Source organism: Eulemur rufifrons, chromosome 5 (assembly GCF_041146395.1).
Source record: "Eulemur rufifrons isolate Redbay chromosome 5, OSU_ERuf_1, whole genome shotgun sequence".
Lineage (NCBI taxonomy): Eukaryota > Metazoa > Chordata > Mammalia > Primates > Lemuridae > Eulemur > Eulemur rufifrons.
The window spans coordinates 51,173,843-51,188,855 of record NC_090987.1 but is presented as its reverse complement, the minus strand read 5'-3'; the positions used below and the strand labels follow the sequence as shown (position 1 = coordinate 51,188,855).

The window sequence follows — 15,013 nt, the reverse complement described above, 5'->3', positions numbered from 1 at the left end:
TTTTTAGTCGCTGACAGACTGATGTAGCACACAGATATGAGGGAGGAAAGTGAAAACTGTATACATCCAAACCACATCATATGCTCCTAAAGATTACAAATTAAAGAAATAAAATATAAAGATATAAATATGTTTCTATTCAGGTTTGTCCTAACTACCATATTTTAGCAGCTGAATAATTATACAAATACATAACTAAATTAGCATAAATGCCAAGTAGGGGAAGTGACCAATCCTGTGGCACCATGAGGAATCTGGCCTTTCTAGACGTGCAGTCGAAGACACTTCCCACAGTGAGCTTTGCTCTGGCTGTAAGTCAGCAGTCTGTGAGGATGCTCACGTTGCTATTCCACATCATTGTGTGCATTCCTACCATCAAAACTGTGAAGTGAGCATTCTTTTCTTAATTTTTATATCACTGTTTCTCTTATACAGGTAAATCTATTTCTAAGACAAGGAGTAATTTTTTTTTTTTTCAATTTCTACCATCTGTGTGTAGGTGGCAATTGTAGTCAAGTATTTCTTCCAATTTGGATTCTTTCCCTGGAATAAGCACGTGGAATTATACAAAGATAAACCTTACCACGCCCCAAATATCATAGGAGTGGAAAAGAAGGAAGGTTATGTTCTCTACGACCTCATTCAGCTCCTGGCTCTCTTCTTCCACCGGTCGATTCTGAAGGTAGTGCACGCTAACAGCTAACCACCTGGCACGGATGACTGCAGCCCTGTCCTGCTCCTGGAGAGCCGGAACACTAGGGTTGGCCTTAGGGCCAGGGGGCAAGTGGGTGGTGTCTACTTTTATGGGCTTTTTTTTTTTTTATTAAGAAAAAGGTTATGTTCATTTAGTGGACATTTTTTTTTCAACACTTGTGGTGCTCAAAAATGGAACTTACAATAAGTCTGGGAGAAGATTTCCCCATATTTCTATCCCAGGTTGAACACATAATTAATACACATTTGTGGATTATTACATGCTTGAATGATGTGCAGTACCTTAATGCCTGATGCACTAAATTCTACCCCTAGTTTAAGGCAGAACATCAAGTAGTATCTTTCTTGGTCCCTTTTTAGAACGAGGCTTGGCATTGTTAATGTACACACATGCATACACATACCTGCACACATAGGTATGTATCAGTGTGTTTAACTTCTATCCTAGCTCAGTGAGCTATTTCAAACTAGGTTTCATCTGCATATACGCTGGTCAAAATTCTCACTCTATCTTGCAAAGTGCCCAAGCCCCTAGCCTTCCATCCTGCGGGAGCCTTTCCTGGGTCACTGGGGCATGGCAGGTTTATGAAAGGTGTGTCACCTAAGGAAACCAATTAGCCAAAATTGAATTTGCCTAAATTTTGCAAATTTCTGATAAATATGTTAACTATGTGAATTTATCCAGTATACTGATTCTTGCTAGGAACATATTAATAAATGTGCTAATTTTTTTAGTTCTAGAAAATTAAATTTTTAAATTTCAGCATTTAATGCATGATGGTATAATTTTGACCACTTCAGAATTCTTTTGCAATTTTTGCATCCTTTTGCGTATCATTTAAAATTTTTTATAAGCCTTTAGGCATTTTTACAATCTTTTCATCAATTTTCAAATGGCTTAACAGCTGTAATTTTATATTTAAAGCATACAGTAAACAAAATTTCGGTGTTTCTTATTGGTGTACTTACACATGAAAATTTCATATATATGATGAGTGTATATGAAATTTGAGGTAATGGTATGCTGAAATTTTAACTAATAATGTGAAAAATACTTTTTGAAATGATAAATCTTTCATAAGAAGACAAAACTACCCCATAGCTTTTATACAATGTTGCCATAAATATCAAATTAAAACTATGTAGAAATTTCAAAAGTGCTTCAAATTATCCTATACAGTATGAATTGCTTGCTGTAAATTTTATAAATAGTTACATTAATACAAATATGCTACTGAGAAAGTTGTGAAACAATCTAAATATGTTAATGTTGAAAAAAAAAACAACTTTTAAAATAAATTGAAAGAAATCCATATAAATGGAAAAATCCCGTTATAGAAAGCTGAAATGTTTGTTATGTTTATAATGTGTAAGAATACATTCATTGAATGTTTAAAAAATAATATATTTATAAATAAATATTTAAGAACACTGTCAATTGAATGACTTTGCCAACTGACAAATTATTCTTAAATATTTATTTGATAATTGATCATCCTCTGCGTTGGTTTTTAACCGACTGATTTTTGACAAATTAGCCTGGAGCTCTTATTCTCTAGCGCTGGGGTCCCCAACCCCCGGGCCATGGACCAGTACCAGTCTGTGGCCTCTTAAGAACCGGCAACACAGCAGGAGGTGAGAGGCACGCGAACTAGCAAAGCTTCATCTGTATTTACAGCTGCTCCCTGTAGCTCACATCACTGCATAACATCCGCCTCCTGTCAGATCAGTGGTGGCATTAGATTCTTCTAGGAGTATGAACCCTACCGTAAACTGCACATGGGAGAGATCTAGGTTGTGGCTCCTTATGAGAATCTGAGGTGGAGCTGAGGTGGTGATGCTAGTGCTGGGGAGCAGCTGCAAATACAGATTATCACTGGCAGAGAGGTTTGACTGCACAGTAAATGTAATGCCCTTGAATCATCCTGGAACCTTCCCTGGCCCCCCAGGTCTGTGGAGAAATTGTCTTCCATGAAGCCATGCCCTGGTGCCACAAAGGTTGGGGAACCACTGCTCTAGAGTCGAAGTCAGAGGGAGGACTGGGCAAAGTCTTGGGGAGCAAAGGCACAGCCTGACCATGGAGCACTCAGCAGACAGTGAGCGCATTGGAGAGCCCCGTCTGACAGCAGCAAGGTCGTCCTAAGGATGACTTGCAGTCCAGGCAGCATCTTGCTCTGGCAAGACCTCTGGTTTCCCAGCCTCCTTCTCTGTACTCATTCCTTCTCTGTTTGCCTGCCCTTTCATTCTGTTTCCTTGAAGAAAAAAACAGACTCTGCAGAAGGCATCACAATCTTTGCCTAACATGTAGGCCAACATGTTTTGAGTAGAACACTTCGGCTTTGTTTTTAAGTCATCCCTGGGCGAATGGAGGATTCAGATCTTGTTCTGCAGGCTGGGGAGGAACTGTAGCATTCTTCAATTGAATGCATTTGGTGAGCACGGGTGGTGGGGCCTGACTCATCAGCTGATACTTCAAATGCTGGTTGTGAGCACAAAGACCTGCTCTGAAAAATGGTTTCACTCAAGGAACAAGTCAAGTGATTATAATCTCCTCTTTATCCATCTGCCAAACATTATCTGTCTCCATCTCAGGTGATCAGCCAAACTCCAATCATCTACATCCACCATTTCCACTGTACCGGGATGCTCATAAAGTTCTAGATAATACGCTTTCTTCTCTTGTTTTTCTAATCTTATGGGACAGTTTGTTGGATTAGATTTTGTAGGACAGGACGCCAATGGTCCCACCTGAAACACTGGCTCAGTTGTCCCTTTCCCTGGTTTCCAGTGCCACGGCTTGTGGGATGAAGATGACATTGTTGAGAGTGGCTCAGACAAGGAAGACTCTGATGATGAGCTCTCCCTCGCCCGCGGCAGAAGAGACTCCTCCGACTCCCTCAAGTCCATTAACCTGGCCACGTCCGTGGAGTCAGTGCACGTGACCTTCCCCGAGCAGCACACAGCCGTGCACAGGAAACGCTCCGGCAGCAGCTCCCAGATGTCCCCGAGATCCAGCTTTTCTTCAAATAGATCCAAAAGAGGTATCTTTCAACACGGTATCTCTAGCCTGGAATAAGCCCCCAATTGTCTAGTTTTTCTGGTGCCTGTGGGTCTAGGGCAGGGGAGTTTATTGGGTTCTATCAAGAAACAGATAATGTGATGTGAAAAGAAAATGCTTTGAAATCAGACAGACTCGAGTTCAATTCCTGCCTCAGCTGTGTGACCTCATCGCTCAAAGCATCTGATTCCCTCCAAGACAGGGACTTGAGATAGTTGGGAAAAGTGGCCAGCACATTGCCTGGCACCTGGCAAGTGTCAGGCTCAGGATAACTTTAAATTGTATGCAAAAATTCTGTTGTGCATTACCAGAGTGCTATAAATCACAGTTTATTTTGATAATGTATTTAGATTTAATTGATAGGAACTTTTACCCAAACTATCTACTTACTTTCTAAGCTAGTTATTAATGTCTTACTAACCAGCAGGTACAATCAGAAAGTAGATATGCCTTACAGTTGTCATTCTTGGAGTAAATTGGGCGTTTGTACTTACAGTGCTCATGGCTAAAGCTTCCAAACACCTGTGTATATTCAACTTCAGAACCTGCTTTTGAGGCAGACACTGGCCTCAAAAGATCATGTCATATCCGTTTTACAGTTAGATAAATTAGGATATGAAAACAGACATGGGTCGTGGATATCATCTAGAAAATCTGTAACCTAAGACCCTATTTAGCTCTGTAAAAACTGCTATTCCAGTTTATTTCTTCCTGGGACAAAGATTATAAAACAATCCAGGAAAGAGCCACCACTGGGTGTGACACTCCCCAGATCTATCTTACTGTAGAAGCAGAGTTGAGAGGACAGATCCCAAACTGCTGAGTAATCATTCTTAAAGGCATCTGTGCATACTCATCCTCCAGCTCATCCTCATCCTCTGAGGCATACTCTCAACACCTGAATAAAGGCTCTGAGACCAGTTTCAAGCCATCCCTCTGCTGTGTGGGCTCTGGGGGCTTCTGAGATATACATGCTAATAAACCCCATTCTTTTCCATACATCATACGATTTATTTTCCTTTCTAGGCAGCACAAGCACTCGAAACAGCAGTCAAAAAGGAAGCAGTGTTCTGAGCATTAAGCAAAAAAGCAAAAGGGAATTTTATATGGAAAAGCTTCAAGAACATTTAATCAAAGCAAAAGCTTTTACCATCAAGAAGTGAGTCCATGAAAACATTTGGGTCATCTGTTTATTTGAGGGCTGGGGAACTGGTATCCATTATTTCCTATAAACCAGGGGAGGAGCAGAGAAGTCACTTCCTATATCATAAACGACATCTGTATAAGGCGGGTAAATTGGCTCCTTGTATTATTTTTTAAAATCATTTTTCAATAAGCATGATTCATTTTTATATCCATTGCATTTATACACACATTTTCTTCCTATTTGAACCAAATAAATGAGTCATTTCAAGGGCTCAAGGTTTCTATTTCTAGGCATTATCATGATAGAGTCCAGCCAAACAGAGAGGAACGTGACGTCACAGCTGGAAGGGCTGTGGAGATGCACTCTCATCCTGAGGGGGATAGAGGTGCATGATGGGGAAACGGTTTGTCCAGTGTCATACACCTGGTCCCCAGCAGACTGCACAGGTCCCTCCCACCTGCTGGGGATGGATGCGGTGCAGCAGGCTGGGGTAGCTGAATAAGGCTCTGAGCCCAGGAGAGCTGGCCATACCTGAACATGGCCTTGAATTGAAGGCAGATCCCAGAATGCAGCGAAGACGGGTCAGAGGGTAGACAGATAAGCCACAGCCAGCAGGACGCTGTGACAAAGCACAGAGCAAGGTGGAGGTGAAAACCCAGGGCAGTACTTGAAGCCAGAGTGGGCTCAGGACCCTACACCTGAGGAGCAGAGGGCACCTAACATTCCAGCGTGCTCAGACCAGGTGTTCCAAGTCTGACCACCCTCACATATTCCCTCATTTAATTATCATCTTAGCCCAGGCATCAGGTCTTATTATTACCCCAGTTTTACAGAAGAATAAGCCAAGATACAGTTACATAGCATGCTCAAGGTCCCACAGGTAGTGAGCAATTGAATCAGGCTACAAACCCAGCACCTAATCTCAGGAGTTTTATACCTCTCTATTCACTTTGAGCAAGAAGAGAGGCTTGAGGTGTCACCAGCAGAGAGGGTTGTAGTACCTACCTTGGCGATAAACTGTATATACTCTTTGCCCCAGCAGGCTATCCTGAGACTAAGAGAGGAAGGTAGAGCCTGGCTAGCAAGGGGAGTGCAGAGGAGTGGCATGACTGCAGTGTCTGGTGGTTTCTGCCATCCTGCTCCTCTTGAAACAAGCGGGTGGGGGTCTCTGTTTTGCAGGACTCTGCAAATATACGTGCCCATCAGGCAGTTCTTTTACAACCTCATCCACCCGGAGTACAGCGCCGTGACCGACGTGTATGTGCTCATGTTCCTGGCTGACACTGTGGACTTCATCATCATTGTCTTTGGCTTTTGGGCCTTTGGGGTAGGTTGGGGACAAAGGCCACAGCATACTCAGTGACACAGGGTGATGGCTCTCCTTCCTGGGAAGTGCCACTTGCGCTTGAACCTGTTGTCTCTTCCCCAGAAACACTCAGCAGCTGCAGACATCACCTCTTCGCTGTCAGAGGACCAGGTCCCAGGGCCATTTTTGGTGATGGTCCTCATTCAGTTTGGAACCATGGTGGTGGACCGTGCCCTCTACCTCAGGAAGACTGTATTGGGAAAGGTCATTTTCCAGGTCATCCTTGTGTTTGGAATTCACTTCTGGATGTTCTTCATCTTACCTGGTGTGACTGAGAGGTAAGGCGTTCAGAAGCTGGAGGAATGCAAATACGTTGCATACGGTTGTCACTGGATATGCATTTGCACTCAGGCGCCAGTCACAGGCAGAGGCGTGGCAGAGCAGCATCACAGGCGGCAAAAGTGAAAGGTTTGAATCAATATTAAATTCAGTGCCAATCCTAAGTGTGAATGGATTCCTCAAAAAATATATTAATTGGATTTTATCCAATTTTCAGAATAAGAGGGTGACAGCCTTAATGACCAGAGCAAACCTAGGGTCCTTGTGTTGTGTTTCTCTATCCACCTTACTAGACATGCAGACAAAGAGGAGCATGGTCTTAGGAGCATTTTTAAGAGGAGGTTGGCCATGAGACTCTGTCCTGTGAGAAATGGATGAGCAGGATGGAGGCTGTTTAAGTGGTTGAAGAAAACATAGAGGAAGGGCGGGGCAGATAATGGAGGTATCTGCCACGCAGGCTAGTGGTGAGTGGTGGGGTTAGAGGTAGCAGGTTGGAAGCACCTGACAAGGTCTGGACACACGATAAGAGGAGTGGGCAGACCCAGCGTGCCAAGATGCTGCTGTAATACCGCCAGAACCGCTGGCTAAAGTGAGTGGAGGCTCAGGCTAGGTGAGATTTAAAAAGAGCAGTAGGGAAAGGACTGGCAAGATCTCTGAAGGTGGCTGCTGTCTCTCCCTCTCTTTTCTGGAACTCTAAGCACTAGGGGTGTTGCCCAGGACCCCAGTGTGCCAGGTCCCCTCATGTCTCAAAGCTCTGCTCCCTCCCTTGCTCTCCTTTCTCTTGCCTCCAGCCCATCGTTCTGCGTCCTCCTCACTCTTCATGTCCCGCTCCAGGTGTCACTCCTCCTAGGTGGTCTCCCCACCCCACAGCTCCACCCAAAACAGCACTTGTCGCCAAGTTGGTGCATAATGCATGAACAAATGAATGGGTCAATCCATAAAGAAAACAGAGTAGATTGCCGTAAATGAGAAGTATCAGCTCTGTTACTTCTGAAAGAAAAGGGTCCCCACAGAAGGTAAATATGGAAGTGTCCACATAATATGATGGGAATTTTTAATAAATTCATCTGAATTTCTGTACACAAGCAAACCATAATTCTCTGTCATGGGCTTGAGGGAGCCAGACCGCTCATCCAGTGAAGCTGCCATTGTTACGGCCCTGAAATCCTTCCTTTGGAATTGCCTTCCCAGACTGTGGGGTACTATCTCAAACGTCCTCAGGCAGCACTGAGGAGTCTTCCTACTGAATTTGATCTTTTGATCATACCTCAGAGTCCTTTGCAGCCAAGTCTCATTAATACTGTATCAGCCAAGCAGGTGAATACCATTTTGGGAAGTGTGAATAGAAAGTAATGAAAAATGAATTTTACTTATGTGGCTTATAAATAAACTGATTCAAATGTAATGTCTCATGAGAAAAATATAAATTTTTTCTAATAGTGGCTGGAGCTAAATGGCTGCTTTTTTTTTTTTTTTTTTTTTTTTTGAGACAGAGTCTCACTCTGTTGCCCAGGCTAGAAGTGAGTGCCGTGGCGTCAGCCTAGCTCACAGCAACCTCACACTCCTGAGCTCAAGCGATCCTCCTGTCTCAGCCTCCCGAGTAGCTGGGACTACAGGCATGCACCACCATGCCCGGCTAATTTTTTCTATATATATTTTTAGCTGTCCCTATAATTTCTTTCTATTTTTAGTAGAGATGGGGTCTCGCTCTTGCTCAGGCTGGTCTCGAACTCCTGAGCTCAAACGATCCGCCCACCTCGGCCTCCCAGAGTGCTAGGATTACAGGCGTGAGCCACCGTGCCCGGCCCAATGGCTGCTTTTTGATTGAATGTTTAGACTCTGATCTTTTGATTTTGGTATAGGAATTATTGCTTTATAACAATAATGGTGACAATGCAAGTATTTGAAAAAGAAAGTAGAATTAGAATACTTCTTTCCTGAGTCTAAAGTAGAACTAAATAAATAAAGGATTGTTACCCAGAAGACACCCAATAGCCCAGTAAATTCCCCATTCCACATCACATGTTGGGAGAGTAAATATAGCTCAGATTATAAGAATAATCCAGATGAAGGCAGTTGTCTGTAGAAATATTAAGATTTGTTCTTGAGAACGTTGTGAATCTTATATCTTGGTCTTTAAAATAGAATAAATATAATTTTCTCTACAAATATTTAATTATACCCTATAAATCAGAAAAATAAACCAAATTCAACACTCAAAGTAGCTGAATGATGAATTTAGATGTTTTCCCTGATATTTAAAGCTTCAAATAAGCATTCTCTGCTAGCCCTCATAGAAACTCTTAATTTCAGAGAAGAAAAAGACTTTAAAAAACTTTCTAAACCTACTATCTAATTTTGCAGATAAGTGAATCCCATAAAGAAAAGTGATTTCCCCAAAGTCATTCGGCAGTGAATGGTGATACCAGCTCCCAATCCCAGGCCTCCGGGCCCTTGGGCAGGTACATTACCTACTCTACAGGATTCTCTCCCCAGAGTGTCCTTGCTTCCAAGCAGACTTTTTAAAGTAACACAGCCTGCTGTTCATTGTGAAGTGTGAAAGGGCTTGCTTATTCCAATCCCAGAAGACAACATGGCTCCCAGAGCCTGGCTGTCTGCCAAGTCCTGGCAGGGAAGGCCACCAACAGCAGTGCTTCCAGAATATGCAAAGACAAAGCTATGGGGGGTCACTTTAGCAGGCTGGAGTCACCAGATGCTTTGGTTGTTCATGCATGTATAAGTTTCCTATTGCTGCTGTACCAATTACCAAAAATTCAGTGACTTAAAGCAACACAAATTTATCATCTTATAGTTCTATAGGTCAGGAGTCCGCAGTGAGTCTCACTGGGCTAAAATCAAGGAGTCGGCCCGGATGTGCTCCACCCCAGAGCTCCAGGGGAGATGGTTCTTTCCCTTTTCCATCTTCTAAAAGCTGCCCACATTCCTTGGCTTGTGGCCCCTTCCTCATCTTCAAAGTCAGCAGGGATGGGTCGAGTCCTTTTCACATTGCATCTTTCTGATTCTTCTTCTGTGGTCACTTCTCCCTCTGACCACAGCCAGGAAAGATTCTCCCTTTTTAACAGCTCTTTGTGATCAGACTGAGCCCACCTAGATAATCCAGGATAAGTTCCCCATCTCTAGGTCTTTAACCTTAATCACATCTGTAAAGCCTGCTTTGCCATGTACGGTAACATACTCACAGGTTCTGGAATTAATACGTGTGCATCTTGGTTGGGGGTCGGGGCATTGTTCTCCCCGCCACTGCTCTTTCCAGGCTTTTGAAGAGACCAATAACATAGCAACACCTTCCAAACCAAATATAGCTGGAATGTTTGCTATAATATAATGGCAGTGTTTTAAAGTGAGTCCCTCCTGTAAAAGTCCCCCATATACTCTTCAGTTAATTTTATTGATTGAGTGCCTTCATTATATAACCCAAAAAGTTATTCCTACATTGTCTACCAGGTGCTAAATTCATAACTTACTGTAAAAAGCAGACCTGTATACTCTCTTTTAAAAGCTGGAATTATTTCTTTTAACTATTTGCTATGTCCAATTTAGCTGTTTCTTCCGCATCTCTGAGCTTTGCTTGGAACACCCTATCCTTCTCTCTGTGGCTAACTCTAATTGGCCTCCTATATCATGCCTTCAAGACCACCTCTTTCAGGAAGCCTCCTCTGGCATCACAGTCTTAAGTTAGAGGTCCTTTCTCGGTGTTCTGTATGTCATTTCTGTCAGAGAACTTAATTCACTCTATTAAAATTGCCAGGTTAGTTATCTATCTCTTGTAATAATCTGTGAACAACTGCTGACCAGGCGTTATTTTTCATCCGTCTATTCCTGGCACGGAGTGCATGGTCTGGCACAGGGTTATTCTGAGTGTGGTCTGCAGACAAGCAGCGGTCTGTGAGATGTTTGTAACTGGTGTGTGATGAGATACATTCAGAAATAGAGAGTAAGTGTTGAGAAACCTTGCTAGTAATTTTTGACAGACCAAATTTTTCTCTGTTGAATCGAATAATTTAAAAATGGGATGGGATTGTATCTTTTTGTCTTTGTCTTTTTTGTTTTTTAGTTATTCATGCTTAATATATTTTACAAAAGTATTGATTCACCATAGGTGAGAAATTTAAAACATAAAATGAAATAACTGTTCTTTTATCAGAGAGTTTGAGAAGCACTTGCCTAGCTCATATTAGATACTCGATAAATGTTTATTGGTGATTGAATGAATGAAGTTTCTCCTGTTGGGACTTGCAGTCCTGCATATTTTATTCAGTTGTACTTTGCTGAAGGCCCTGCCCTTGGGCGCCCCAGGCACTATGGTGGGTTCCAGGCCCTCTGGTAAACACCGTAACCATGGCCACAGAGATCATTTCTGTCTCCTTGAATATCATGTTTGAGCCTCACCAAATGGCCATTTCTAGTGCAAGCAGTTATCCTATCTTTGTTTTTGGATATTTAATGCAAAATATATTAGGATTAGTGAGCCCTCTTTCTGTCTTCATTGCCAGCATGTCACTGATAATTTAATTTCATGTCATTTGAAACCATGATGCCATTACTTGTTAACATCCAAAATTTATTTTTCCCCTCCAAATATTGTTCCTGAAAATTTAATTCATCATTGTGCAAAGAGAAGACATTTATTAATAGTAATAATTGACCAAAACCTTTTCACAATAAGAAAAGATTAAAAGAAGAAATAGATTAGGAATCTTTTAAGCTAGACAGAAGAAAATTATGGTTACCAGTCATAACATTGAGCATCAAGAAACTCTAGTATCTTGAATAATTAATCTGATAAATGGCCTTTTCTGTGTATATGCACATCATTCAGTCAATAACTATTCAGTGGTTGCCTCCAGTTTGTCAGTACTGTGTCACAGATTTGTGGGGGACACAGAAATGAGCATGCATGACCCCAACCTCTAGAAATAAAATATGCAGAGACCATCAAAGAAGTGTTGGGCCGAGCACTGTGGCTCAGGCTTGTAATCCTAGCACTCTCGGAGGCCAAGGCAGGTGGATCGTTTGAGCTCAGGAGTTTGAGACCAGCCTGAGCAAGAGCGAGACTCCATCTCTACTAAAAAAAAAAATAGAAAGAAATTAGCTGGACAACTAAAAATATTTGGAAAAAAATTAGCCAGGTATGTTGGCACATGCCTATAGTCCCAGCTACTTGAGAGACTGAGGCAGTAGGATTGCTCAAGCCCAGGATTTGAGGTTGCTGTGAGCTACAGCACTCTAGCCCAGGCAACAGAGTGAGACTCTGTCTCAAAAAAAAAAAAAAAAAAAAAAAAAAGTCTCCCAGCACGGGACAATCTTGATGTCACTAATTAGATTTAACATGGTAACTTGAGGAACTATAGATTACTATTACATATTCTAGGTTGACACACTTAAAGATTGCAAGAAGAAAAATGTTTATGTTTTATATTTTTATGGGTAAAACATGATTGGTACTTTTAGAAAGGACAGTAGGCAATACAGTTTTGTGTCTTTGACTATAATTTTGATAGATATACAATTCTTTCCCATTCAACATTCATCGAATTATTTATAAAATCTAAGGACATTTACCAGGAAAGCTAAAAGAATGTACTTTCCTAATGTTCTCCCAATATAGACAGTTCCTAGAAAGGATAAGGGAATGGATGGTTAACTAGGCACTCTGTAAAGTATCTGATATTTGTATTGATAATCTGTCAAGGGCTGGATCATGGTCCAATGTAATTAAATTAACCCATTAGATCCTGAAATACCAACATTTGCTTCTATTGAGTAAAGACACATGAAGACATATGAGTGATAATGTATAAATTGAGATTCCGCAGACACTTACTGAGCACATTATATATGCCAAGCACTTTCACAAAAGTAAAATTATAAAAATGTATAAATATAACTTTCAGTTACCTTGTAAGTGGTTATGCATCAGTAAATTTCAAGATTAGGAAAATGGTCTTCAAAAAAAAGCTTTAAAGCTCTTTATACTTTGACAGGTATTTGTATGACACATGTTTTTGGCCATAACACATGAAAAATAAGTACTTAAATATTTTTGAACATGTTACTTCAATTATAAATGATCTTCAGTATTGTTTCTATATCCTAGAATAATCTAGAATGCCAGTCAAAAATAGGAATACAAGTCTACTTCACCCTATTGAGCAGGGTCTAGGGTAAGGGCTGGCTTCCAGAATCTGCATTTTTAACAACTTCCCAACTGTGTGTTGTGCTTATGAAGTAAGAGATCTTCTCCTACAGATCTTTTGGGTCCCTGGGATAAACAGACCACAAAACAAGTCCAAAGCCATTGAATGAGTTGATATAATGGATTAGATTTTTTAGGGTAGTCCGTTCAACCCTGAAAAAAGCTTCCAAGTGAAACACAACCAGAGTAGGTTTTATGCTTTTTATCCCCAGCAATAATTAACCATGAAATGCAGCCATTGTTTAGGGTCAAATGCAATTTATGATTCATTCATTTATTCAAAAATATTTAATGACTATCAACTACTTATGATCACCTCAATAGATGCAAAAAAGTATTTTAACACTATACAACACTCATTATTGATAAAAACTCAGCAACTAGGAATAGAAGAGTACTTCCTTAACTCTATGAAAGGCATCTTTGAGAAAAAATGCTGTTAATTTCATTCCTAATGATGAAGGACTGAATTCTTTCTCCCTAAGATAAAAAACAAAGCACAGATGTTTTCTCCATCACTTATATTCAAAATTATACTGGAGAGTCTAGCCAATAAAATAAATAAAATAAAAAGCATCCAGATTAGAAAGGAAGAAGTAAAATTATCTTTATTTGCAAAGAATATGATTGTGTATATAGAAAATTTACTGGAATCTACAAAGAAGCTACCAGAAATTATAAATAAAGTTAGGAGGATTGCAGAATACAAAATCAATATGCAAAACTCAATTGTGTTTCTATATGCAAGCAGCAAACACTCAAAATTTGGAATTTTAAAATATACCATTTACAATGGCATTAAAAATGTGAAAAACTTGGCAGTAAATATGATTAAACGTGTAAGACTTGTACACCGAAAATTAAAAAGGCATGGCTGAGGGAAATCAAAGAAGACCTAAATAAATGGAGAAGGCCTAAGATCATGCATCAGAATACTCAATATCTAAGATATTTCTCCCCAAATTGATCTATAGATTCTATGCAATCCAAATCAAAATTCCAGCAAGATTTTTTGGTAGAATTTGACAAGCTGATTAAAATTCATATGGAAATGTAAAAGACCTAGAAGAACTGAAATAAGTTTGAAAAAGAGCAAAGTTGGAACACTTACAGTATCTGACCTCTAGAATTATCATAAAGCTACCATAATCAAGTAGTAAGGTATAGCATCAAGATCTGGACGGATCGATCAACAGAACAGAGAGTCCAGAAATAGATTTACAATCCCAAATAGAAAGTTCGAAGGAAATTTAGTGAAGACAGGGTAGTGTTTTCAACAAATGCAAATGGCACTGGAACAATTAGATATTTCCATGAAAGAGAGGGGAAGGAAGGAAGGAAGGAAGGAGGGAAGGAAGAAAAGTGGGAGCAGGGGAGGAAGAGGAAAAAAGCACTGTTGATCCCTAACTTCATATGATATACAAAAGTTAACTCAACATGGATCAAATGCCTAAATTTGAAACCTAAAAGCTAGAACGATGCTTTCTAGAAGAAAACATAGGAGAAAATCTTTGTAACTTTAGGTATCTAGGAATATATAATATAAAGAACTCTCAAAACTCAATAATAGGAAAAAATGGGCAGAATATCTGTACAGACACTGCAGCAAAGAAGATACACAGATGTCCCATACCACATGAAAAGATGCTCAAGATTAGTAGTCATTAGGGAAATGCAAATTAAAACCACGATGAGATGCCAGTACACGTTCATTAGAATGGCTGAAATTAAAGACTGAGTGTTGGCAAGGGTGTAGACTAGCTGGAACCCTCACATGTTGATGGAAAGGCTGTGAAATGGTTATAACCACTTTGGGAAACCAAAAGTTTGGTGTTTTCATAAAAGTTGAATATTTACCTACCTTGTGATCAACAGTTCCCTTCTTGTGTGGAAATGTAAGCATATGTCCACACCATCCAAAGGCTTGAATGTACACATTCATAGCAGCTTTGTGTGGAACAGCCAGTCACTAAAAACAAGCCAAATGCCCATCAGCAGGTGAATAGCTAAGCAAGTAGATACACACAATGGACTGTGACCCAGCAACAGAAGGGAAAGGGTCGTTGATACACACAACTATATGGTGAGGCTCAAAACAGTATGCTGAGTGAAGAAGCCAGATAAGAAAAGAGTGCGTGCATGTGTGTGTGTTTTCCCCCTATGGTTGCATTTATATAAAATTTTAGAAAATGCCAGCTGATCTGCAGTGAGAGAATGAGGATCAGTGATTGG

General features: G+C 40.6%; 1 protein-coding gene across 3 annotated transcripts in view; it reads left to right on the top strand.

The window, feature by feature from the left end:
* The window catches only part of PIEZO2 (piezo type mechanosensitive ion channel component 2), a 459,581-nt gene that overhangs the window by 424,468 nt on the left and 20,100 nt on the right, over positions 1-15,013 (top strand). For all 3 annotated transcript variants that reach the window (XM_069468281.1, XM_069468280.1, XM_069468279.1), the window contains 5 exons: positions 500-682; positions 3,503-3,755; positions 4,799-4,931; positions 6,099-6,246; positions 6,349-6,563. In XM_069468281.1, the coding sequence (XP_069324382.1) occupies positions 500-682; positions 3,503-3,755; positions 4,799-4,931; positions 6,099-6,246; positions 6,349-6,563 (932 nt within the window). The remainder of the gene's footprint in view (positions 1-499; positions 683-3,502; positions 3,756-4,798; positions 4,932-6,098; positions 6,247-6,348; positions 6,564-15,013) is intronic.